The following is a 27,806-nucleotide window of genomic DNA, read 5'->3' as shown; positions in this document are numbered from 1 at the left end:
AAAATTTGGGAATTTAATCATTAAATAATTAAAAAAAGATAGATATAAAAGTTTAAAGCGTTTTTTTTTACTTTATGGAAAATAGGGTTGATGATGAATTAGTTGCAGCTTAGCGAGGTTTAGACCATGTTTGACATATTGACCTCGATGTACATTAATTGGCTTACCGCTAAGATCTTTTCCGACAGTCCACATGCCAGTTGCTTCTGCTTGTCCACGAGGAAGTCTAGTCGATGGCAGTTCTCTTTGTGGTTTGAAGGCGATATCACTTCTAATTCCGCTGAGGGGTCTACTGGCTTAGATATCCCTAGATTCCTGAAACAAACAAAAAATATAACTGTTAATGATCATACATATATCCAATTCGTCTTCGTATGGTGGAGGAGAGGTTATCCAGCCAGTCGAATACATCGTGAGTCACTTGATTCAGCCCAGTTATGCCTCCGAAAACTGATGAACGGGTCATTCTTCTAGATGTATTGTCAATAACTTAAAAACATTAAACGATACATCCTAAGCAAAAAATGCTGAGTAAAAGACAGAACTCATTATAGTAGTGATAGGTACATATGAAATACGGCATAAAATATCTCGGAGTAGTAATATGAATATAGTATGAAAATCTTAGATGGGGCCTACACATCAAAGATATTACGGAAAAAAACTGACATTAAAAATTGAGAAATGTGGTGAATAAAAAGGATATGAAAAAGTCGACCATGCATTTTTTCACCATTGAATGGAATTTGGAATTATAGAATAGGGATCCGCTTCTTCTAAGAACATACATAACCTGAATACAATTCGAAAAGAAATCATAAAGACCATTCTGAAAGTACTCATAAGGACTCCATCGATTGAAATTTTTAATAGTTTTGACGTATCAAGTATACAACCAATATATGCCAAAATATACCGTGAAAATCTTCAAAAATACGGAATCCTCTACTAGACCGCATATCCATCTCACTTGATCGAATTAAAATGACATAAAAAAAAAAACATTCCAAGTTATATAAGCATATTCTGACAAATAATATTTTTTTTTGCAAATCACGACATTCTCCCCACAGATATAAAAATAATAGAAAAGGTTAACCAGTTTAAATCACGAGTAAAAATCTGGCTGAAAAAATGACCACTATAATATAAGTATGATATGGGGTACATAAACATGGCTGAGAGGGCAGAGTGATAATCATCTTACAAACATTATAAAGACACTGTAAAGACAACTACTGATGCCTCAGAACATGTAATCCTAGTATGAATAACCGTAAAAACTGTGATGTTATTATTATATTAAGCTTTGTACTTAGTACATTTTACCCAAGTTCATCGAAATAAAATGGATATTTTTTATCTACCTCATTCAAACTATCCGGTGATTATTCAACAATTGAACTATTTTGAAAATTATGCCAAGTTAATATAGATCAGACATCATAGCAGCGTTTTATCAGGGGACTGATTAGGGACCTAAGACGTCATAATATGAATAAAGTTTTCATTTTGCAAATGAAGAAAATCCAACTACATAAGTTGTCCCCAAATCAACGTGGATATTCATTTGATTTTCCCCAACAGTCTTCGTTTTCCTAAAGACCCATAGAATAGATAACTTACTTAATTTATTTATATTATTACCTACGCTCATTTCTGATTCCAACCGTTTGAATAGTAGAATTTATCCATGTTCTTGGAGCAAACAGCGAAAAAACAACATTTCAAAATGAAAATGAAAATCATTCCGCAAATGAATATGACCGTAGGAAATATTATGAACAAATGAAAATTCGTATTAGCTTTTTCTTTAATAAGACAATGCTTTCAGAACAGGGAGGAAAGAATCTTAGAGGATGGGTTACGTAGATTATGAACTCTCACAATATTAGATATTATACAATATTTGATTATTCGCAGTTATTAAAAAAAGTTTGTTTGTTCAAATAATACTTGGTTCTTCTCGCAAAGAGATTAATGCAATTATTTGGGAATAAATTAATTTTAGTAAGCAGACATTATTTGTGCTAAGTGGCAAAAACTCTTTGACGGTCAACGGTTTGAATCATAAAATGTTCATTGTCTTTCTTGTTTATAAGACAAATAAATAAAAGTTTCGTTAACACACCATAACTTTTTAAAGTCGTAATAAATATAATTATTTTATCAGGATTAAAAGTACTTTGATGAATCATAAAAATAAGCCCAAAAGAGCGCTTTAAAAATTAAAAAAATTCGTATAATTACGGCGATGCACTACGTTGTGTAATATTTCGTCGTGTAACAACCCTTACGTAGATGGCAATAAGGTTTAAATTCCCGCTTAACGCCATCCGCCTGTTTTTGTTTTTTTTGTATTTCATCATGGTGTTTTATTTGAAGTGAAAACTGTAAAGCAAGTTACGGGCTGGATCATATCTTAAAATGAGTCGCATGTAGATTGTAGGTACATCAAGGAAGATACTGCGTTTTTAGTTACCGCCGCAGAATACTATATGTTGTGGTTCTTTTGCATTTCATCGTGTGTTTTATTTGAAGTGAAAACTGTAAAGCAAGTTACGGGCTGGATCATATCTTAAAATTAGTCGCATGTAGGTACATCAAGGAAGATACTGCGTTTTTAATTACCGCCGCAGTGTATGTTGTGGTTTTTTTCTCTCCTGAACAATTTGTTTCATGCCACATTATATTTATTTATTTATTTATTACACGCCCTGGTGGGCTTTTCTTATGCAAGAAAAAAACATGTCCAAAAAGTGCCTTTTATTTTATTTTGTGGATGTTCAGGCATAAATATTTATTTTTCCACATTACATCATTATAAAATCATAACCGAAAATGGGTTCGTAATTAGGAGATTTTGTACTTAAAAGCAGTTTTCATAGGCCTTTACATTATTTTTTCTGGGCTTATAAAAAGACTTATCTAAAAAATACTCGATTATTTCAAAGGCCAGGATGTATTCTACTCGCAGTATTTGATTAAAGCATCTGAAACATTTCTAGGCATTCAAATTTTCAAACCAAAAACACATGATTTTGCATTACTACGTATGGCATCACCTTAATAAAACAAATTCATGATTATAGATTTTTGGGGTACTATGCCGTACTTCGCTTCCTCCACATACTTATATGTATATAACATTTATGAATTAATTTAGCCGTGGAAATTAAAAAAAAAATGTTATTAGGTTTAGTTAAAATTGCAATATTATTCTTCTATTTTAATTTAATTTTATTCATTTTTCTTCAAACTATTATCCGATCAAACTACAATTCAGCAGTTTGTCAACAGGATGTACGAGTACATGTAAAAATATAAATAAACATAATATTATTACAAAATAAAAAGACACAGAATTTTTTATCATTCATACACATAATTTAAATGTTTTCAGCATGTATCTGAATCTATAGCGGAATTCGCAATTTTCGGTTCAACATTTTGGGTATATTATACTCTAGGGTTCGCTGTTAGTATTTATTATAATGTTTTGGAAAACGCATGCCTTGTGAACCTAGTGGTATGCTCATTTTCAACTTTCCTCCTTATACTCAGAGTCAGATATATGTTGAATCAATATTTTGCCTCATAGTAAGGACATAAAATACAAAAAAATGAATTTACATACTTAAAACGCCATGATAGTAACTTTGTAGTATAGGGTTTTCCAATAAGAGGTGTTATTTTGATATTCAATCGTAAAAGACCAATGGTTTCATTACTTGTGTTGCACGTAGCGCCGTCTTGTTGAAAGTAAACGTTGTCCAGATGAATAACATCCAATTCCGGCCAGTAAAAATCATTAATAATCTCTCGATAGCGCAATCCACTTACCGTAACTGTTGCTCCAGTCTCATTTTCGAAAAAGTAAGGTCCAATGAATCCGCCGGACCATAAACCGCACCAAACAGCCACACGTTGAAGATAGATAGGCTTTTCAACAATAACTCTTGGGTTTTCCGAGCCCCAGATGCGACAATTTTGCTTGTTGACGAAGCCACCGAGGTGGAAATGGGCCTCATCACTCAAGATGATTTGCATTTGATTCACTCAAGTGAATTTTAATAATTTCAATGCGTAGTTGAAGCGTGTATTGTTTCATTTTTATTAATGGCATAGTTTCTGCTTGTCAAATGTCAAAAAATGACAGATTCAAAAGTAACATCTGCCGAAATAGCGGGTTATTCAAAATAACACCTCTTATTGGAAAACCCTGTATTTTACTCTATACTCAAGCAATACCACAAATGATTTATCTGAAAATTCTTTATGGGTGGTTAGGAAAATGTACAAAGTTTACAGTCACAAAAATCTTCAAACTGAAATTTTTTTAAATGCATACCAACATGTCTGTAAAATGTGTATTTTTAAGACCCGCGAAGGCATTTTCGACACCCTTTGGCTTCAAACTCTGTATTTAGAAAAATCATTAATTGTTTGGATTTTTATCAAAGTCTACGAAACGAAAAAAATGAAACACCTTGTATGTAAGTTGTGCATCTGTGTAAATAATATGATGAAGTTATCTGAGGTTGATACATACTTCATACTTTGTTTGAATTTTAATACAATCAGTTAAAATGTTCAAAATTACTCTTAAATTTAAAGAAAATCTGAGTTCTAGAGTTAATTAAACCAGAGTTACAGACAGACAACATAAATTTGTGTTTCTGATGCCATAATACTACAATTTTGAATGATGTATTTTCTCTGGATCTTCTACATTTCTATTATACAACTTTCAGACATAGAATACAATAGATAATAGGGAGGATGAGGTCTAAAAAAGCACAGGGGGAGTTTTTCCTATCGAAAGCATGTTGTTTATAGTTTCAGACTTTATGTCCTTCTCTCCACACTGTAATTCCACTAAGAGCCTTAGCAAGCCATGGCCGGTGGTACTCCATACAAAGGTAATTGCCAACTTAGTTTCGACATTTCTATTTGGAGAATTTATACGTCAGACTGTTATGTTGACTATATTTTATACATCTGATTGCTGATTGCTTAGATGTTTTATACACTTGTTTATCTATGACAGGGATTGCAGGACTTTAACGAATGAATCGACAGAGCGAACGTTTTATGAGGACGACTGAACACGTGTTCATACACATACTGATATTAATATTGACATACTGATATTGTTGCATTCCGTCACAATATTGATTATGAAAATATCACGTGTTCTCGATATATTCTGAATTACTAATATTTTATCACATTTTAACAATATCGTTTTTCTCCGTTTATTAAATCGAACAGCAAAATGATTATTAAATCCTTACTATATTATATGCCAAAATAAAAGTTAGGTAGCTACCTATCTAGTAAGTTACCCACATGTAGGTAGCTACAAAAATGCTAAAAAGGCACTTTTCTTCACTTATGGGGGAAATAATTATCTATTTTAGAGGGGGACCACAAATAGAAAACAAAGCAGTTATTTTACTGTCTCGCTATCAATACGCGATTTGCCATAAAAATTCAGCATACTAGTTAGTAGCTTACAAATCGACACACTTAAATTTGCAGTCGGTGGGGTCGCCACCGTAGAGAATAGGGATACCAGCCATACATAAATAAATCTCTGACGTTATTTGAACCAACAAATAGAATATGAATATCTTACTTTCACTGGTAGGTACCGATCTAAGTTAGAAAAATTAGGTGGGTAGGTACCTACCTATGCACAATAAAAACATTAAAATTAGTCTGAATATAAAATTCATTATAATACAGTACCTAACCATCATGAATTCTTCCGGTACATATTTTAGGCAAATATATCTGGCTGTAAGTCGGTCGTTCATAGGTTTTCAATGACCGCGGATGCTTATATATATATATCGTGAAAATAATAATTATTCCTACACCACTTTTTGAATAAGTTTTATATAGGTCATATAGGTTAGGCAACTGCCGTTTTGGGGAAAATATCCTCAAGGGCGTTGAATACCGACTTCCTAGGCTCTATACAATTATTTACAAACAAATACATAATACCTACTTACCTGGCAGGGCACTACCGATATATACACTATTATTAGAAGGTTTAAGGCGATGCACTACGTTGTGTAATATTTTAAATTGAGCCGCTATCAATAAAAACCCTTACGTAGATGGCAATAAGGTTTAAATCCCCGCTTAATATCATCCGCCTGTTTTGATTTATGCAAGAAAAAAACATGGCCAAAAAGTGCATTTTATTTTATTTTATAGATGTTCAGGCATAAATATTTAAATTTTTTTCGATCATTTTATAAATAAATTAATTTGACACATTATACAATAAAATCAAAACCGAAAATGGGTTTGTAAGTAGGAGATTTTGAACTTAAAAGCAGTTTTCATAGGCCTTTACATTATTTTTTTCTGGGCTTATAAAAAGACTTATCTAAAAAATACTCGATTATTTCAAAGGCCAAGATGTATTCTACTCGCAGTATTTAATTAAAGCATCTGAAACATTTCTAGGCGAACAAATTTTCAAACCAAAAACACATGATTTTGCATTACTACGTATGGCATCGCCATAAGCTTGGAAAAGATACGACTTACATACACGCAGAGGACACTATGTTCACTGTAACATTTCTATTACTATTGATATTACATTTATAAGAAGGCTAGTGGCAATAATAGAATTGATATTTATTTTAAATATTAATATTTTTATTGTCAATGTTAGGACTGAATAAGTTTTAATGAAGTTACCTTAAAAACTTTACTTAAGTTACAGTTATTTACAAATTATTACAAGCAATAATTAGGGATCTGAAATATCAATACAAATTGAAAATACCTCCCCGGAATTGAGCTCGCACCTTCTGATCTCCGGTCAGATGCTCTGGACCACTGAGCCTCGTCGGCTTATTTCCACTTACTTCTTAACACGCCAAATAATTCAGTATGTACTAGAAATTCAATCAACAATTACTGCTTATTATATTTTTTTCACCTGTAAATAACCAACAGCATAAAACATTCTCATATAAACATTAGTTTATCATTAAAAAAAAATTATTTACATTTTTTACTAATTTATTAATTTACAAAACAGCGGAATGAGAGGGTGAAAGGTTCCTGACTTTATGGATGTGACTGCCTGAATAGTTCTGTCGAGTCTGGTGAATATCTGAGATGTCAAATCATGTTCTTTGTTAACTCTTGCCGACGGTAAATTTTCGCCGTCCGCTGGCTAATTCTATTTTCTTAATACCTTATTTTTATCGGAAGATTTTTTCAATATATATGAGTTTGTCAAGCAAATAATAATGTTATCCATTGTGCTTTGCATCTTTAAAAAAATAACTTATTTGTTTTTGCAAAATGATGTTTTTGTAAATTGTTGTAAATATTTTTGAAAAAGTTGTATATATTCTATCGTAAGTATTTTATAATAAAATAACTCAGAGAAATGATCATTGGATACGGCGGCATACAAGAGATTAACGGTTATTGAAGTGATATTTATTTTATTTATGTCTATCCTTGAATACACATTTTACAAATGATTACAGTGGTTTATATTCACTAGGAAAACCTGTGCTGAGGTGTTAACGTGTTTGTGATTAAGTGTGACAGGTATTTATATATTGTAGTAGAAAGTAAAAAAAAATTTCACAGACATATATTGAAACATGAAAACACACATTTATATGTGAGTGTATGTATTTTTGGATAATTCTTGAAGAACGTGTATAATATTTAATTTTACTTATTATATTTTGGTTATGTTTGGTTTGGAATTATAATCTTTTGAATAAAGTGAATATCTTGATTTTTTATCCAGGCTACGATATGTTTTTTTGAGAAAGTTTGTAGATGTATTCGTAGTCATTAATTGTTTCAAAGTAATGGGCATCCTGTTAAAGAGTTTGGTTAGGTAGTATTGAAAGTGTCTTTGTCCGTGTGTGGTGTGTGTTATCGGAATGTCGAGTGTTTTATTTGTTGAGGACCTGGTTTTTATTATGGCTTTGAAGATTATAATGGATGAGGTGTTGGAGAACAGTTTTGGCGTAAAGTTGTCTTATTGACATGACGTCTAGTGTTTTGAAGATTTTGTTTGAGTCTGTGTATTTATATCGCTTATTTCGCTATGAATATAAATCAAGTACCTATTTATTAGATAATTTTTTATTAGGAATGGTTTATGTAAACGCGAAGGCTGCTCTAGATTAAAACCGCCCTGAGGCTTGACATGTTGGTGTGAGTGCATTTCCCATTCATTGCCCATCTCCGGGGATGATTGCTTAGTCCTGTATTTATGGCTGCATAGTGCACGCGGAAAGTGCTCTATGTGCATCAATGGTCCTCAGCCATCATATCACAAAGGAAGAAACAAATATGCATAGTATGTAGGTACACACGAACAAATCTTTTTATGTGAATACCACACAACAGTCCCAACTGCTGCCAGCTAACTGTCTGGAGCCAGTAAGACTATGAAAATTTAATATGTGAATATTTCACAAGAGTCCCAACTGCTGCCAACTAATTGTAAAGAGCCATTAAGACTATGACAATTTAGTATGTGAATACCACACAACAGTCCCAATTGCTGCCAACTAACCGTCTTGAGCCAGTAAGACTATGACAATTTAGTATGTGAATACCTCCCAAGAGTCCCAACTGCTGTCAACTAACTTTCTTGAGCCAGTAAGACTATGACAATTTAGTATGTGAATACCACACAACAGTCCCAATTACTGCCAACTAACAGTCTGGAGCCAGTAAGATTATGACATATTATTTTATTTGCTTACATAATAATTACAACGTTACAGATATTTAATCTAATACAAACTCGAGCGGTTGGTGTCATTTGAATACATTTTTCATATTATTTTTTTTTATGCTTCCGATTTTGTTGTCCGGGTTAAATCTTCCCCACAGGAAAAACTAAATCCTTCCACTCACTTTTCCACAAATGATCAGCTAGTCAATCAACACTATGCAAGTGCATTATATAAGTAAAATAAATACAAAACAATACAAGAACAACAACACGTCAACTCACCAGAGATCAAATGGGAAAAAAATATTATTATTAAATATTTATTTTATAATTAATTATACCATTCCTCAAAATATTAATATTGCACATATAAAACTACTTACTGTGGTTTAAAGCAAAAGAATCCACCTAGATTGAGGTGTTAAAATTGAGGAAAATAAAAATAAATTCAAACACAAAATAAAAAAATGGATTAAAGAACAAAAAGACAATATTACCAAAATACTATAACATAAAAGAATAAAACATATACACACAACACAAAAAAAAATATAAAACACGCAACACGCACAAACACATATATCATTATAAATGCCGATTTACATTCTCTTTTCATATTTTTCTTTTAGTGTTATAATTATATTTTAATTTTTAATCTTTATTTTTTATTTTAAATTTATCTTTATTTTAATGTTGTGTTTCTTTTCTTTTATTTTTTTTTAAATGTATAAATTCTTAAATTATAAAATGGGAGCCTCAGCACGGGTAAACAACCCAGTGAGGCCAACATTACTAAATTGAAATATGAAATATTGTAAAAAAAATGTATCAACAATAAAAAAAAAAATAAAAAAAAAGATTTGTACAGCGCTCTTGAGGTGATTTCTCACGAAAACGGCGCTATATAAATTAGCTAAATATTGTTATTATATTTCACCACTTATCCCATATTTTAGGTTCTATAAATTTGGCACATTATGGCAATCGATCGATCAAAACGTTTTTGAAAACTTGCGACAATCGCTCAAGTGGATACATTGCCAAAATACAGTTGGCTTAGTGAATAAACTCATCGTAGGTTCCGAAGAATGCGAGAGGAAGGGCGACTTAAAAACTATAATTGTAATGTATTAAAGGGCAAATATTTTAAAAACGCAAAACATATGTTGTAACTCTTGGTTAGGTTAGGGTAGTCTCACAAACTCTTTGAATAAAAGACTCCGGACTATATTTGTGAGAGACAACAATTAGCTCGGATTATTATTAGGGGGCGGTAGGAATTATTCTGGGCCTCGACCTTGAGGTTGCAATCGTATTTAATAAAGTTTCAATTCCGGCGTTACCGACACTGCTCGCCATCTATGGGTAGCTTCTAAACTAATATCGAGTGATATTTTGTCAAGCAAGAATAAAAATTAATGTATATAAATAAGGTTACGTTCCCTCTATCTTCAAAATCTTGTTGTGAGGCTGAAGGTAGCGGGAAAAGGAAAGAGACGGAGAAGAGGAATATGGGGCTATAACCTGGCAATTCAGATTTGGTTACAGAACACGGTTAAAGTCATTTACATCAATGTTTCAATTATGAATGACGTTTTTTCCTCCAGGACTATACTGAGAGTATCTGGAACGTGCTGCGTATACATGTAGATACTAAATATGTTAGCTATAACAATGTAAATATTACGAAAGATTGTTTCAAGAATTTCCGGAAATATTTTAAAACATCTGTGGTTACCAAATGCAAAAGGAATAGACAAGGCTGGTGATTAAGGATTAAAGAAAGATTAAGGATTAATTAATTCATTAATTAAAGATTAAGGATTAAAGAAAGCTTTAGTTCTAAATTTTAAAATATCCAGACACCTTATATCTGCATAAAAAAACTACATTTTGGGTTGCCAGTGAGAGAAAAACTATCCTATATACCTACATAATGCAATCTTTACTCGCAATAAGCATAATGTGAAAGAAGGGTAAATGACGGTAACTCCATTAATGGTAGACTGAACGTGGCTGGCGCTAACAAAAAAATGTCCAAAGAAGCGAAGCTAGCAGTCCACAATGGAGTGCTGGTACTCACCATGATGTATGTAAATGAGGTATGGAACTGTCAGAGAAAGGATGAAAGTAGACTGAATGCTGTAGAAATGAGATCCCTGAGGTATGTGTGGTTAAACCATGTATGATCTTGTGAGAAATGTAGAGATTCGCAAAGAGTGCAAGGCTGATGTAAGCGTAGTGAGTAAGATCCAGAAAGGGACGCTTAGATGGATTGGGGATGTTGAATCAATGAGCGAAGGATTGTAAGGAGAATATATGATGCAAATATGAATGGTAGCAGAAGCCAGGGACGCCGGAGGAAGACATGGCACGCCCAAGTGAATCAGATACTACGATACGATGTATGAATGTGAATGGGGAAAGAAGTGTGGGCCAAAAACCGAGTTATTTGGCGGTCCGTCCTCTCTGCTTACCTCTGCGTGGAAACTGCGTGATGGTTAAATAGTTTGTTTTGATATGTTTTCATTTGTCAGAAAAAAACATGGCTAGTACACGGAGAAAACATACTGATTTAAAATATTTCTAATTTATTAAAACAATTTCAATTTATTTGAAAATTTGGTTGCCTAGAAATGTTTCAGATGCTTTAATTAAATACTGCGAGTAGAATACATCCTGGCCTTTGAAAAAATCGTTTATTTTTTAGATAAGTCTTTTTATAAGCCCAGAAAAAAATAATGTAAAGGCCCATGAAAACTGTTTTAAAGTTCAAAATCTCCTACTTACGAGCCCATTTTCGGTTATGATTTTATTGTATATTGTGGAAAATTAAGTTATTTATGCATGAACATCCACAAAATAAAATAAAAGGCACTTTTTGGCCATGTTTTTTTCTTGCATAAATCAAAATAATCGGATAGTGTTAAGCGGGAATTTAAACCTTATCGCCATCTACGTATGGGTTGTTATTGATAGCGGCTCAATTTAAAATATTACACGACGTAGTGCATCGCCTTAAGGTTTACACCAAAAAATTCAAGATCCTGACTTGAGTTGACAAGTCTTGCCATTCTGGCTATTGGTGAATGGTATCTTATCTTGGTAATTTGTGTAGTGTTGATTGAGGAAAAGTAATCCATTATTTCTGAGTCTACAGGAAGACATATTGAAAGGGATGAGTTTCAATATATTAGGAATGTACCTACTAAAAGTTTGTAAACAGAAAACGGCCTGCATCAAGTTTTAAGCCGGATTACGATAATTTGAAGAGATTTTGAATAAATCAGCAATAAATAAATAAATCTTTCTCAGTGTACCTACATAACTAAACTTACTATCTCTAAATAGGAAAAAACTCACAATATACCATTTGCCAAATCAAATGACGTTCCACAAAATTTTGACATAATTTTATACATGACAATTTAAAAAAAATATAATAAAAAATCTGTACAATAAACTGTTCCACATTGAAAATTTCAAATTAAATTAAATACTTAGGAATAATAATAAAAGACGAAAACCTAAGCTGGAAAGATAAAATCAACCAAACCGTCAACAAAATAAGAAAATTAATTTATATATTTTTGAAAATTCATTGGAAATTCTAAGATCAGTCTACCACGCTTTAGTACAACCATAGACATATTGTCTGTGAGTACAACCAAATCTCCGCTGTAATCAGCTGGGGAGCTGCATACAAAACAAATCTACTCCCTGTTAAAATTGTACAACGTCTAATTATAAAAATAATATTGAAAAAACCAAGAGATTATCCAACACACATAATTTTTAAAGAATTTAGGTGTATTGGATAATCTAGTATTAAAATTTAATGATCTTGTCCAAAAAAACATAATAACTCAAATAATAAAAGAAAAACAAAATCACAGTTTTTTAACTGATAGTTGTGCTCGTCAAAAACATATATTTCCAACACAAAAATGTAACATCACTTTTGTTCATCATCATTACATATATCTAGGGAAAAAAATAGTTCCACAGCCTACCCGAAAATATCAGAACAATAGAAAACGATAAACACATACTAAAAGAAATTAAAGAGAAGTTCAGTGTTAAAATACCAAAATGATGAAACTATATTTTTAATTAATAATAAGTTTTAATATGCATAATTACAAACAGTAAATATTCTTCATCTTGATGCTCGCCACTCTTCTAGACACAAGCGCCAGCTTCTATAGAAGAGGAACATTAAAAAATCAAAAACAATGAAACTAATTGCATATCGTATTCTATGCAAAGTTCATAATATCTGAATTCGATTTGAAATATTCATTTTGTCTACATGCAAAATTTCAAAAACACGACTATGAAATTACAATTCTAAAAGGCCACATGTTTATTTATTATTTAATTCAAGCCACAACGGATGATATTTTCAGCGTCAGGTGGGGTAGTGAAAATCCTTTGCATATATATTGGAACCCCCGTCATAAAGAGCGGACGTGCTTATAAGGTAGTCTGGTATCCCATCCCAGGCTCTAGGTCTGGTACTATTGCCAGGACGTTGACCACGGATCCGTGAAGCCTTCACGATATAGCATATCAAATTATAGTTAACTCGGTAAAGGTTTGAAATGCATATCAATTAAGGAAATTTCACTAGAATTAATTTTTGAGGGGTATAGAGGGAAATTCAAATTTGAAGTTTTACAGGTGGAAAGGTACATACTTTGTACAATCTTAATGCGTCGTTCAATTCGGACTTGGAGGTCAACTATTTCCAATCAAATAAACAATAACTCGACATTATAATGATAGCACTAAAACCGATTTCATAATCTCCATAAATGTTCATTTAGTATCAGAGAGAGGTATAAGTAGTGTCATTTTATTTTGCGCTGCGGCGGGAAATAATCCATCAACCTTCCTAACGAAAATTAAATGCACGGTCAATTATAGACTCATATATATATATTATTTAATTATTTTTTTATTAGTTTTCACTTCTAGTTTTTTGTGTGTCACATTTTTCACATTCCTTCTCATTGTTTTCCTGTTGCACTGAGAAAAATGAGTATTGCTGATTTATTAAAATCCTGTTAAAATGGGACAGCAATACACTTTCAGAATATATCGGAACACGTGTGCCTGCGTTTGCCCCGTTAATATATATTGACGAAATGCGAATATATAATGATTTTAAATTATTCCTGTTTTTCTAAAAGTTTATCGAGAAACCTATAAAGTCATTTGCAGTCCCGTTTTTAACAGGATTACGAATAGAAATATTCTCTGATCAGTAAGTTTTATGCGTGTGCTAGGCGACTTGTTGTTTTTGTTAGTATTTAAACTCGAGTTGTCTTTATCTTGTCTGCAAGTTAATTATCACATTTAGCTCTCTGCCTTGTTTTTTTTTGTATTTAATCTCGAGTTGTCTTTATCTTGTCTGCAAGTTAATTATCACTTTATTCTCTCAGTCATGTTTTTGTTTGTATTTAATCTCGAGTTGTCTTTATCATGTCTAAAAAGTTGATTATAACTTTGTTCTTTCAGTCATGTTTTAACTTTAATCTTAAATATATCAGTTTCTTTTATTTATTTATTTTTGTTTTGTGGGGCATTATATAGTTTAGCACAAAGAATTTTAATTTTTCTATATCCTGTATATTTTGACGTATACCTTGGTTGAGTATTTATGACGATTGCCTCATGTACGTAGCTCCGTTTTCCTATCAGGGGTAGTGGAGTATTTAGTTATGTTTTTATTTAAGTTTAAATAAAACCTTTTTTAAATTAACAGCAGGAACTAAAAGATTACACTCGGATTTATCCTGTCTTTATAATTTAATTTTGACAGAACCTACATTCCTACATCCCATCAGTCTAAATATGACGTGATAACAGCTCGCGACGTCTGTAAATATGAAATGCTAATAAAACCTCGTCAAACCTAAGCAGAATGTTAACGTATTTTGAAGGTGGTATTCAATGGGTACCTAAAATTTATTATAATGCAGTTCTGAAAAGCGCCATTATGCATAAAGTTCACAATACTATTGATTTAATGATTAATGTACTAATAATTATTCATATTTTGAAGGGGAAAATAGGAAAAAACACAAAAGAACTAACTTAAGTTGAAATAGAATATTAAGATGTAAGAGTCTTACCTGTAGATACTAGTCTGAAGATTGTGGTTGCTAGTTACAATAATAGTTGTATACATGGTACCCACTCGCAAACCACAAGAGCAAAGCAAACACGCGACAATGGACAAACAAAGCACAGTCTTCAGTTCCCAGTCCTCGACAGTTGACGAAGACTGTCTCGGAATGGTTGTCAAAACATGCGGGAGGGTTGTTTTGTGCCCTCGGGCAGCCAATCAGCCTCCAGCTCAGACAGAAGCCTCTTTCTGATTGGCTGACTGCTAGCGAACGTTTTGTTCCAAGAACAAAACGCTCAGGGAACAAAGGGGCCAGGGTAGTCTCTTGTATATCCCGCTCTTGTTTCAGAGTTTCAGGAAATCTCCTCCCCTTCTCAGTTCCCAGCCCCTTGAATACTGCCGCTGTTTGCTTAGAGCTCGGTGGTTGAGTGGTGAATGATGTACACTCGTACTTCCAGGGGTCGGGGTTTCAAAAGTGGCTTAATTGCATCATTAGCCAGAAGGGTTGGTTTTTTGGTGAGGAGTTGTGCAGTTTACTTTCTTGTAAAGAAATCATATAAGTTTTGATTGTGCATCGAATGCACTAACACAAAATGAGTGGATGTAACTCATTTAAACATCTACAATTTTTTGTTTAAAATACATAAAGTTGATAGATAATTCTATGTTCTTTCAAACGGAAAGTTGTGGTTTAGTATATAATAATAATAATAATAATAATATCTTTATTTAGGAAAGTTTACACATTACAACTATACATACATATTAAGGTGTACATTAATTTGTAACTTTTATATTTAAGGTTATAAATTTAACAAAAATTAAGAACTATTTATACAAACATAATATTTTGAAGGTAAATAGAAAATAAAAGCACAGTTGTGGTTTCTCAAATACCGCCTCACTAGGCTAGCCTGTGTTGAGGCAGAATTATTTGTGTTAGTTCCTAATACCATTGAACATACCTATACTTGTATTAAGAAGTATTCGCTCAATAATGTGGTGGTAATGTGATGACTTCAATAACTGCAAATTTGGGTGAATGCACCGGTAAAGGCCCTATTCTTATTTTTAATCCAAATTTTTACATTATCTTTGAAATTTTTTTGTGAATCACATTGTTTTATGCTGTCTGGAAGAATGTTGTAGAGTCTTGTCGCAAAGTATTTAAAATTTCGTTGACCAAACGTAGTATGTGTTTTCGGAATTTGTAATAAGATTTTGTTATTGCTTCGAGTACATTGTGTATTTGAACTTTTTATGTAGTAATTATTTATATTTGAGTATAGATGAGTTAAGATAGTTTTTGCATATAGCTGCCGAACATCGAATACATTCATAATATTAAAAATTAGATTTGAGTCTGTAATTATAGGTAGCCTTAGAATTATTTTTAAAATTGTTTTCTGAGCCTTTATGATTGGGTCTAGTGCAGATGAAGTGCCGCCTCCCCATGCTATGATACCATACTCAATAATAGATTGGCAGACTGCAAAATAAATCATTTTCAGGTCTTGAAAGCCGAGAAAGTTTCGTATGATTCTAAAAAAGTGCATGGTTTTTCTAATTTTGTTTGCAATTATTTGGGTATGAAGGTTCCATTTGAGATATGGATCAATGGTGAGGCCGAGGTACTTCATCTGAGTAGAGCGCTCAATGTAGGGGCACTGACAACATTCATCGGAATTCAAACACGAGTGTATTCTGATGGAGGCATCATCAGGAGGTTGACCAGTAATATTAATACTAGGTGTGACATATTTAGTTTTCTCTGTGTTCAGGGTGAGCGTGTTTATATCCAACCATTTTTTTACCATGCTTATGTCCGTTTCAGCTTTTTTGTAGACAGCTAGCCAAGTGTCAGCTTCAAACAGTAAGACGGTGTCATCGGCAAAACTAACGATTTTCCCCTGAATATTAATGTTGCATAAGTCGTTAATATACAACAGGAACAAAGACGGACCTAATATACTACCTTGTGGTATACCGTAGTTAGATGAACAAGTGTTGCTAAGTATGTTATTTATTTTAACTTGTTGCTTGCGCTCATTAAGGTAACTTTAAAAAAAGTTAAGTTCGTTTCCCGTAATACCGATTTGTTCAAGTTTGTTTATTAATTTACTGTGTGATATTGTATCAAAGGCTTTGGAAAGATCTAAGAAGATTGAAATACATTTTTTCCTTTTATCAAGGTGTTTTACAATGAAATCTGTGACAGCGGCAATAGCGTCCGAGGTGCTCTTGTTTTCTTGAAACCCGTATTGATTTTCTGAGATCAGTTTATGGCTCACGAGGAATCTTACCAGCTGTGAGTTGATGACTTTTTCAAATACTTTTGATAGGCTTGTTAGTAGGGTTATTGGTCGGTAATTATTTATATCAGTCTTGTTTCCTGTTTTATGTATAGGAATAACGATACCTTGTTTAAGATTTGAGGGGAAGTGGCCCTGAGTGATACTAAGGTTTATTAAATGTTCTAGGGGCAATGCAATTTCCGTAGACAGCGTTTTCAAGATCTTGGTTGTTATGCCATCAACCCCGGCTGAAGAAGTGATTTTTAGGGAATTGATAATTTTTAGAATCTCTTCTTCTGACACCGTTTGGAAATTGAGTCTTCTGTTGGAGTATTGAAGTCCTCTTTCAGTAGGTTGAACATTCCCATAATTTGGTAGACGAGAAGCAAGATTTGAACCAATATTAATAAAGAAATTATTGATGTAATCCGCAACGACCTTAGGATTTTTTGATGTGTCAATAATTTTTCCATCAATGCAGAGTTTTTGTATGTCCTGTTTGTCTTTGGCATATTGAGTATTTGTGGCTTCTCTTAGAATTTGCCATATTTTTTTGGGATCGTTATTGCTTCCTTTGATTTTGTCTCCATAGTAGATTTCTTTTGCCTTTCTAATGACTTCCCCGCACGTATTTCTGTATCTTTTATAGATGTTTAATGAGATTACGTCGTAAGGATTGTCTTTCACTTTTTTGTGTAGTGCATTTCTTCTGCGAATGCAGTTGATGATTGAATGACTTATCCATGATTTCAAGGGTTTAATTTTGTTTGGAATTTTTTTTGACAAAGTTGTGGTATTATTACTTAATTCATTTTTCAAAAAGTCAACAAAATATCTCCATGCATCATCTGAGTTTTTTATTTGGAAAAGCTCTTGCCAAGATTTATTTTTAATTGAGGTTTTTAAATTTTCAAAGTTAATATTATTGTATATAAGAGACTGATCTCGTCTATTTTGTGTGGTGTTGGATTGCAAAGTGAAGATTGTTGTGTAATGATCTGTAATTGTTGATTTGTAAACGATGCTTTTGTTTTGTTTATTAGTTTTGACCATTATGTGATCAATACATGAACTTGATTCATTGACTATTCTTGTTGGTGTATTGATGGTACTAATTAATCCATGGAATTCTAACATGTTCAGGTAGTCGTGACATTGGTGATGTGGATTATTTGGGAGTATGTTGATATTTAAATCTCCCATAATTATCAAATTTTTAGTATGGGAAAGATTGGATAATATGCTATTAAGACTGTTTAGAAATGGTGTGATATTACGATTCGAAGGAGAGCGGTAAATTGCTAGAATGCAAGTGTCATTATTGTATGTTATTTGCAAACAGTTCGCGCCAATAATGTCTATTTCCGTTACAATGGGGTTAAGATCATTTTTTGTGTATACGACGACTCCATCGTTCTGGCTATCATGTTTTGTCGAATTGAAGGAAGAGTAGTGATTTATTAATTTTGGAGTATAAATGTTTGACAACCAACATTCCGTGAGAATAATTATATCGAAGTCTATATTAAGGTGGTTAAGCTGTATCTGGAGTTCATTAAAGTTTTTATTAATTGACCTAATATTTTGGTGCATAATTGTAGTGTTTTTTACCTCTGCTATAAGGTATTTGCAAATTTTGGCATCTGAAGTAGTAAAAGGGTTGATTTGATCACCATGTTCTGCATGTACGCGATTAAAGTTAATAGCCATTATAAAATTTATAATAAACCAAAAAAAGAATTGTTTAGTTCCCTTGAATGAGAGCTCCACTAATCCGTGGCCATCACTGGGGGTTTCAACCTTTTATTGCTAGTGCAGGAGTTCATTATTGTTACAGTGCGAAAATAAGCATAAAAGATATGACTCACCAATATTGGGGGAAACGACCCAGTGAATGACCAGTAAAAGTTGGACTCTCAATCAAAGAAATTAATCAATTCTTTTAAGATCATCCGAATGTTTGATGTAGTGTATTTGCCTGTCGCCGTCATTTTTCCTAATCATTATTTTACAGTCTTTGTACCAGACATATTTGAAGCCCATTTCTTTTGCCTTTGTTTTAGACCTCCACAGAAGATCTTTGAAATAGGGACCAAGGATTTCACCAACAAAAATCTTCTGGAATCCGTTTCCTTGTGTTGTAATTGTATTAAGTTGCCTTTTGTTCAGTAGAATTTGTCGTCTTTTTTGGGGGTTAGTAAATCTGACGTGGAGTTTTGGGGGAACTCCAGGTCGTCGGTCCGGAATTTTCTTGATGTCGAGGATGTCATCGCTTTTTAATTCGATTCCTGAGACTGCGGCCACCCGTTTAATAATTTCTGCAGGCTGCTCACCCTCTTTTACTTCGATCCCAGTAAATTCAAGGGTGTCTTCATGAGTTACTTGCTCCACTACTGCCAGTCTGACTTCCAGGCTCTTTATTATTCTGTCTTTTTCCGTTAGCTCCTTTCTCATTAAATCAACTTCCGAAACCAGTTTGATAATGGTCTCCATCTTAAGATGAATGTCATCGTACTGACGGCTGATGAAGTCCCTTGTGTTTCTGGTTTCTTGATTTTCGTCATCTATTTTCTTTATTATTGCTTGTTTAAATACTTCCAATTTTTTTTCCATTTTCATCTCCATTTTCTCCAGGAGATTATCGAAGTTTAAAACGTAGGGCTCAGATGAAAGGTTAGCAGCTGTCGATTGTCCTTTGCTTCTCAGATTTTTTTCTGAATTTGCCATTTTGGTTGACTCTGTGGGTCAAACACTGCCTCTATTACCCTTTTGGTTGACTTGCGATGTACTGATAATTTTTCGATTTTAAACTATTGATAATTATTTATTCACTGGTCAATCACTGACAAATCACACACTGAATTAGTAAAACTAACAATTCTCATCGGATTTGACACATTCACGGGGAAATTTACTCGCTGTACCAGATTGTTAACTATTTATTTCGGGAGCAGATCAAAACACAGCTGTCACTCGATTATAGGTATTGTTGTAGTAGGCTAAAAGTTTGTAATAACTTGCTACGTGATCCAAGACTGATAAAAGATAGAGGTAATATCACCCATCTCTCCTCAGAACAGAATTACCCGCCTCAGAACAGAAATCTTCTAGTGAGGCGGGTTACTTTCATGTTTGTAATTTTGATCATGTTATTGCAATAAACGCCCGGGTTGCCGGCAATAAAAAAAAATCAAACAGAAAATACAGTTTCTTCAATAATTGCAAAATTAATTTATGGCGTCATTTAAAATTAAATGAAAAATACCAATTCTATGACAAGAAAACCACTATTTATAATAACAACTATCAAAACCCAAGGTTTATTCATCAGGATATAAAGCATAGGTACTGAAAATTAAGACATAAGAATTGAAATATAAGTGACTGAAGACATAAATAGTATAAAAAGTGGTATCATTTTAAGTGATCATTTTTATTAACAATAGTGGTGAAAGCTGTGTAATAAATATAAAATAGTGTAATTAATACAAAAAGGGTAATTAATATAAAATAGTGTAATCAATATAAATTTATTTATTTATTTATTAACGCCGATTATAGCGGCTTTTACAAAAGAATAACAATTGTTTTGGTTATTATAAATACAGAATATACATAGATAAAAAAAATATAAATACAAAATACATAAAAGAGAACAATAGAGATGGTTATTATAAATACAATGCAACAATGTGTATATATAAATATATAAACAATTAATTTACAATAAATCCTGGATAAACTAATACTTTAAAACTGTATTTGGTTATATTCAATCAGAGAAGCGCTGACATACAGTTTTAATTATGTTGTGTTTGTATGAGGATAAACTAGCAATGTTTATAGATTCATCCAAAACATATTTATTACCAAGTACATGTAGGCGATTCATTATGGAATTGAGTTCAGCGTTAGATCCTGTATTGTTGCAGTGATAGGGTAATTTGAAACGAACTGATCGACTAGGTAATAAATGTGGCTATTGTAATTTTTTTTAAATCTATATTTATAAATATAAAAAATCGTTTGTTCAAAATCTTTAATCTCCGTATGTTCTTCACCGATTGCTTTGAAATTTTAACACAACGCTGCATTAGAATACGCGTGTGTTCTAATGCAGCGTTGTGAAATTTTAACACAACGCTGCATTAGAATACGCGTGTGTTCTAATGCAGCGTTGTGAAATTTTAACACAACGCTGCATTAGAATACGCGTGTGTTCTAATGCAGCGTTGTGAAATTTTAACACAACGCTGCATTAGAATACGCGTGTGTTCTAATGCAGCGTTGTGAAATTTTAACACAACGCTGCATTAGAATACGCGTGTGTTCTAATGCAGCGTTGTGAAATTTTAACACAACGCTGCATTAGAATACGCGTGTGTTCTAATGCAGCGTTGTGAAATTTTAACACAACGCTGCATTAGAATACGCGTGTGTTCTAATGCAGCGTTGTGAAATTTTAACACAACGCTGCATTAGAATACGCGTGTGTTCTAATGCAGCGTTGTGAAATTTTAACACAACGCTGCATTAGAATACGCGTGTGTTCTAATGCAGCGTTGTGAAATTTTAACACAACGCTGCATTAGAATACGCGTGTGTTCTAATGCAGCGTTGTGAAATTTTAACACAACGCTGCATTAGAATACGCGTGTGTTCTAATGCAGCGTTGTGAAATTTTAACACAACGCTGCATTAGAATACGCGTGTGTTCTAATGCAGCGTTGTGAAATTTTAACACAACGCTGCATTAGAATACGCGTGTGTTCTAATGCAGCGTTGTGAAATTTTAACACAACGCTGCATTAGAATACGCGTGTGTTCTAATGCAGCGTTGTGAAATTTTAACACAACGCTGCATTAGAATACGCGTGTGTTCTAATGCAGCGTTGTGAAATTTTAACACAACGCTGCATTAGAATACGCGTGTGTTTTTGATTACTGCACAGACAGACTGAGCCACTGAAATCCGTGACGGAGTATAGCTAGTATACAATGTAAATTTTAACACAACGCTGCATTAGAATACGCGTGTGTTTTTGATTACTGCACAGACAGACTGAGCCACTGAAATCCGTGACGGAGTATAGCTAGTATACAATGTAAATTTTAACACAACGCTGCATTAGAATACGCGTGTGTTTTTGATTACTGCACAGACAGACTGAGCCACTGAAATCCGTGACGGAGTATAGCTAGTATACAATGTAAATTAAAATCTCGATCTTGAACTCAAACAAACCTCGATCTTTTGAACTGGAGAAAAATGAGTAATTAAGCCCGGCATATTTTAACATATTTCTCTTTAACACTTTTAAGTTTATAAGTTCCTAAAAAAATATTTATTTTATTTTAAGATATCTATACATTTGTTAAGTCGAAACGGTAATTATATGGAATTTCCTCCCAAATCCCAAAGTAAGATCCGAAAATAATAAAAAACATGTTTGGTTCTGTTATTTAATATGTTATAGGTATGAAAAAAAAATCACAGTGTATCTTTAAATACAACTTAAGCATTTGTCGAGAGATTTTTGATCTATTTCAAACGATTCGTGTTTTATTAGTGATTGCTCAACGAATGAATTAACAGGTTTCCCGAAAAACCTTTAGTAAATTACTTAAAAGTAGTGTAACTAAAAATATGGTTATTTTATATAATTTTAAATATAAAATATTGTTTAAAACCTCGTTTTTGAACTATTTCACTCAAGGAGAAAAACGAGTATTTTTAATTTACTAAGAAGTTCTTGCAATAGCATTGCATAATATTTTGTAGCTATTTCAATAATTATAATATGTAGTTTATTTAATATAAGTACGGATTTAACCTATTTTTCATAAAGGTTAAAAATTATTACAAGTCTAATATTATTCGAAAGCAGGATGGTTTACATGCAACTCGTACAAAAAAAATGCATTCAAGTTGCTACATTTACAGAGATGTGCTTTATTTCAAATAAATCCATTTCAAATGGAAATGCAAAATGCAAAATGGGTATTTTGCATTTTAAATGCTTTTCTAAATACCATTTTGCATTTTGCATTTTAAATGCTTTTCTCAATGCATTTTCCATTTTAAATGCTTTTTTGCAACATTCTTCCTACTATCTCCACTCATCTTTTTTTCATAAGCGCCAAATATCAGTCGGTCCTCAACCTCGCTATGAGAGATAATTTACATTTGTCAATTGAGTGATACCATTACAAAAAATACTGATTCAAATACTGAACATGGCCAGGACGCTGTAATATTAAATGTTAGATAGCAGTTTCTATGTTTTTACGTTGGCAACATTAGTCCCGCGCAAATTTTTTGTGGTTTCATAATCTGTAGTCGTGGTGTTTTTGGATTTACCATCATGTAATATGTTTGTTCTACATTGATGTCCATTATTAACCCTCGGTCGGGCGCAGCCGGCCTCAGAGGCCAACAAAAGACATTTTTTCCCTCTCCAATTCTCGAAGGCGGCCCCCCGCCCTTCCCTCATTTTACTCGCCTAACTTTAGGAACCTTACACGGCGCCCGTCTTCAGTCAGTCGTCGGTCTTTACGCAGCTCACTTACACCTTACACTCAGCTTCACAGGCCGCCTGCGCCCGATTGCATCACAATTTTGAAGGTGACCTTTTTCAGGATATTTTTATTTGCAGTTGTTCATTATACTCAATTATGCCTGTTCTGTATGAAGTTTATCAGTATCTTGAGAAATAAGTTCTGTATTGGACCCTGGCCTTTCAGGCAGAGTGCGCCCGATTGAATTATAATTTCAGTTTTAGGCATTTTATATACATATGTTTCTGCAGAAATGGCTAGAAAAGATGATCTCTCTCAACGCAATGATGCTGATGATATGGTGACGTTTCTTCTCGATGATGATGCTTCTGAAGATCCAGCTTTGGTTGAAGATTTAGGCGACGAGAGCGACATCGGACAACTAGCTCGGCGAAGCGGGCGAAGTCTGAATACAAGTGGAATGACGATTCAGTTGCAAACTCGCTTCCAATAAAACACATCCCCTACAACACCTCAAAAAAGGCAAAAGTGTGGAATATGCGTGTTTGAATCAGGATTTAGGAGGATGACGAATTACGAATGTTTAGGTTGTCATCAACCGATCTGTTTACTCCACGTAAACGCGCTGTGCCAAACTTGTTTTTCGGCTGCTGATTTGGGAACCTCATCGTCCATATCTTGCTACGGCTGCAGTCAGTAGAGACTAACACCTACCTTACCTTTAAATTTTTATTACTTTAAAACTTTTATTACTTTTATGGAGCTCGGTTTGACCAATTATTTTGAACACTGTTTTTGGAAAATTGTTTATTTTAGTTTATGGATGGTAATGTTTAATAAACTGGTTATTTTGTGTTATATTTGGTTTAATTCCTTTCTATAGATCCTAGTAAAGACTACCCGACAAGTATTTTGTATTAGAATTAATATAGTGGAAGGTGGGGGCTAAAAATATATTGGTGGCCTCTCAGGCCGGGTGCGCCCGATTTCGGTTCGCCCATAGGTGTGCCTGACGGAGGGTTAAATGACAAATTTGTTTAAAAATTCTATAATTATTTTAATTGTTTGACCTGAGAAACCATTTTGCATTTTCAATGCATTTTGAAAATAGGTATTTTGCATTTTGCATTTGAAATGCTTTTCTAAAAACCATTTTGCATTTTGCATTTTCAAATGGAAAAATTTTGACCCATTTCCATTTTGCATTTTAAATGGTTTTGGGTACCCATTTTGCACATCTCTGTACATTTATATAGCAAATCTAGTGCATTTTACTTCCGTTGACGTTGCATTTGAGCATTGTGGATACGAGGCTCTCGTAGACGTAAATATGTAGCTCTTGAGTTGCACTTGCACCATGTTGCATCCGATATATAAATGTAAATATTTAGAAACAGAGCGCTTCGTTGTGGTCTACACCTTTGACTTTGAGTACAGATTGCAGGTTCGTTTCCGATGTACGAAAACATTGACGAAGCCCCGCATTTCAAATTTCTACCGACTTATAACTTATTTTTCTTGAACACTTTAAGTTTTTAAATTCCTAAAAAACTAAGTTGTTTTTGAAGATAATATTTATACATTTGTAAAGCCGAAACGGTAAATATATCAAATTCTCTTAATAGAATAACTACGTCCTTGTTACTGACCGTGTGTTTAAATAATCAGAAAGAGAGTAGAGATGTGTCATCTCAAAAGAAAAACAATAAAAAACCTATAAAGATTCTTCAATAATAAAACTTTTGAAACCGCATAGTTTGAGGCGGCAAAGAGTATTGATTTTTTATGATTTTTTTGGAGCTTTTATTCTTTTACGATCTCAATAAAAGGAATAGCGTGGTTGCATTAAGGCGAGCCTTGAGTAGGTTTATCCCATTGTTTATATTTTAATTATTCTTTAATTTAATGGCTCCGCTAAGGGTTTTTAATAAGGCTTTCAAGGTGAGATTTTATATGCAATGATGTTATATTCAGCGCAGTCAATAAAAAATCGTATATTTAAATGAAACGCATTTTAAATTACATTTTTTTTCGGGGATGATGAATGAATGAATTCAAAGTCTTGGAAGCTGAAATTATCCTAATTTTCGTTATCGATGACAATGTATTCTATCAACTTTTGGTGGCAATCAAGAGCACGCACGCGGACGTATAAGCATTTTTCTGGAATCGGATGATATTACAGCAGTTAATGTACTAAATAAATTACGGTTCTACACAATTTGGCGAGGTTGCTAGAGTTGTCGATTTCTTTTCCTGGGTAGGAAGGTTGAATCCTCAGTCAAGTAAAAATAAAAGTATTAAAAGACCTTTTAAAATACAGGGTTTTCCAATAAGAGGTGTTATTTTGAATAGCCCGCTATTTCGGTAGATGTTACTTTTGAAGCTATCATTTTTTGACATTTGACAAGTATAAACTACGACTTTAATAAAAAGGGAACGATACACGCTTCAACAATGCATTGAAATTATTAAAATTCACTTGAGTGAATCAAATGCAAATCATCTTGAGTGATGAGGCCTATTTCCACCTCGGTGGCTTCGTCAAAAAGCAAAATTGTCGCATCTGGGGCTCGGAAAATCCAAGAGTTATTGTTGAAAAGCCTCTCTATTCTCAACGTGTGACTGTTTGGTGCGGTTTATGGTCCAGCGGAGTCATTGGACCTTACTTTTTCAAAAATGAGGCTGGAGCAACAGTTACGGTGAATGGATCGCTGTCGAGAGATGATTAATGTTTTTTTATGGCCGGAATTGGATGATATTGATCTGGACAACGTTTACTTTCAACAAGACGGCGCTACGTGCCACACAAGCAATGATATTTTACGATTGCATATCAAAATAACACCTCTTATTGGAAAACATGGATTTTTTTTAACAACTTAATTATTTAAATTTATTAATAATTCGCTTGGCTCAAGATTCAACAGGATGAAAATTAAAACTTATTTTAAATACTTACTTGGATTGTTTTATATGAAAATATATTATTTGTTACCTACTAATGAAATGCATAAACATAATACTTGTGCAAATTAATTGGAAAGGGAACTCGTTAAAAGTGTTTTCAAAACAAAGAAAATAAAACAAACATGAAGTAAAGTCAAATCAACTAGGTACCGAAAGTGGCACGATAACAAAGGAAAGCGATTTTGGCACTGAATGCATGCAATATATTATTGAAAAATCTAATAAGTAATAATCCGACGTAGCGCAATGGTAGAGCAGCTGACCGGTAATCAGAAGGCTACGGGTTCAATTCCCGTCGGCAGCATTTATTTTTGCTCGGAAGATTTTTTCAATTTGTATGGTGTTTTATGCTATTATTGCATGTAATAATTTGTTATCCTTTGTGCTATGGTATTACCTAAGTATTAAGATACTATCAGCATCGCCCTGCTGAAAGAACACCATTCAGAATCGAAACGTTGCTTTAAATAGCTTTAGCCGTGTTCGGTGATCAGATGTGTATAGCCTCCCCCCATATCTTTCCCATCCCCACTGCCTTCAGCCTCTCAACATATTTGAGTATGTCATAGTCTCACTGACTCCAGACCAGTCATACTCAACCTGCGGCCCGCCAAGCTATTTTGTGCGGCCCTCAATACATTTAATATCAGGAACACGATTTACAAAATCTGGCATTCTATATCATGTTAATTTGAGATTAATTGCGACTTTGATGTACAGACATTGAAATCTGAAGAGGATAGTCGTTGTCGTGTCAACATCATATCTGGTATAAGAGTGTTGCTACTGCACACGCTAGATCTATCTCCAAAAAACAATGATATGACAGACAAATATGCGCGCAAATAATTTTGCTCGTGGCAACACATAAATTTTTGATAGCTCCAAAGTTAAATGCGTCACAGTCACAGTGTTGGGGATTTATTTCAAGTAAACATTACGCGGAACACCAATCTGAAAGCTATTTTTGAAGAAAAACGATAAGGGAAGGAGTACATCCATTTTTGGGAATTAGTTCCTGAAAATACAAGACTGTCAAAAATTGTGCCTGCCTACTCCTCACATTGTTTGCATCAACATATCTTTGTGAGGCATCATATTCCAAAATGAAATATGAAAAAAACGTAAACAGGAATCGACT

General features: G+C 33.3%; 1 protein-coding gene across 1 annotated transcript in view; it reads right to left on the bottom strand.

Moving 5' to 3' along the window:
• Nucleotides 1-27,806, bottom strand: part of LOC149412001 (protein Wnt-4-like) — a 202,334-nt gene that overhangs the window by 21,605 nt on the left and 152,923 nt on the right. Inside the window, exon 2 of the mRNA XM_089646517.1 lies at nucleotides 168-315. Within this exon, the coding sequence (XP_089502643.1) occupies nucleotides 168-315 (148 nt within the window). The remainder of the gene's footprint in view (nucleotides 1-167; nucleotides 316-27,806) is intronic.

This window comes from Hesperophylax consimilis, chromosome 24 (assembly GCF_061612785.1).
Source record: "Hesperophylax consimilis isolate HC1 chromosome 24, BYU_Hcon_1.0, whole genome shotgun sequence".
In the NCBI taxonomy this organism is placed as follows: domain Eukaryota; kingdom Metazoa; phylum Arthropoda; class Insecta; order Trichoptera; family Limnephilidae; genus Hesperophylax; species Hesperophylax consimilis.
Note: the sequence above shows the minus strand (reverse complement) of the source record. Positions and strands in the feature narration are given on the sequence as shown.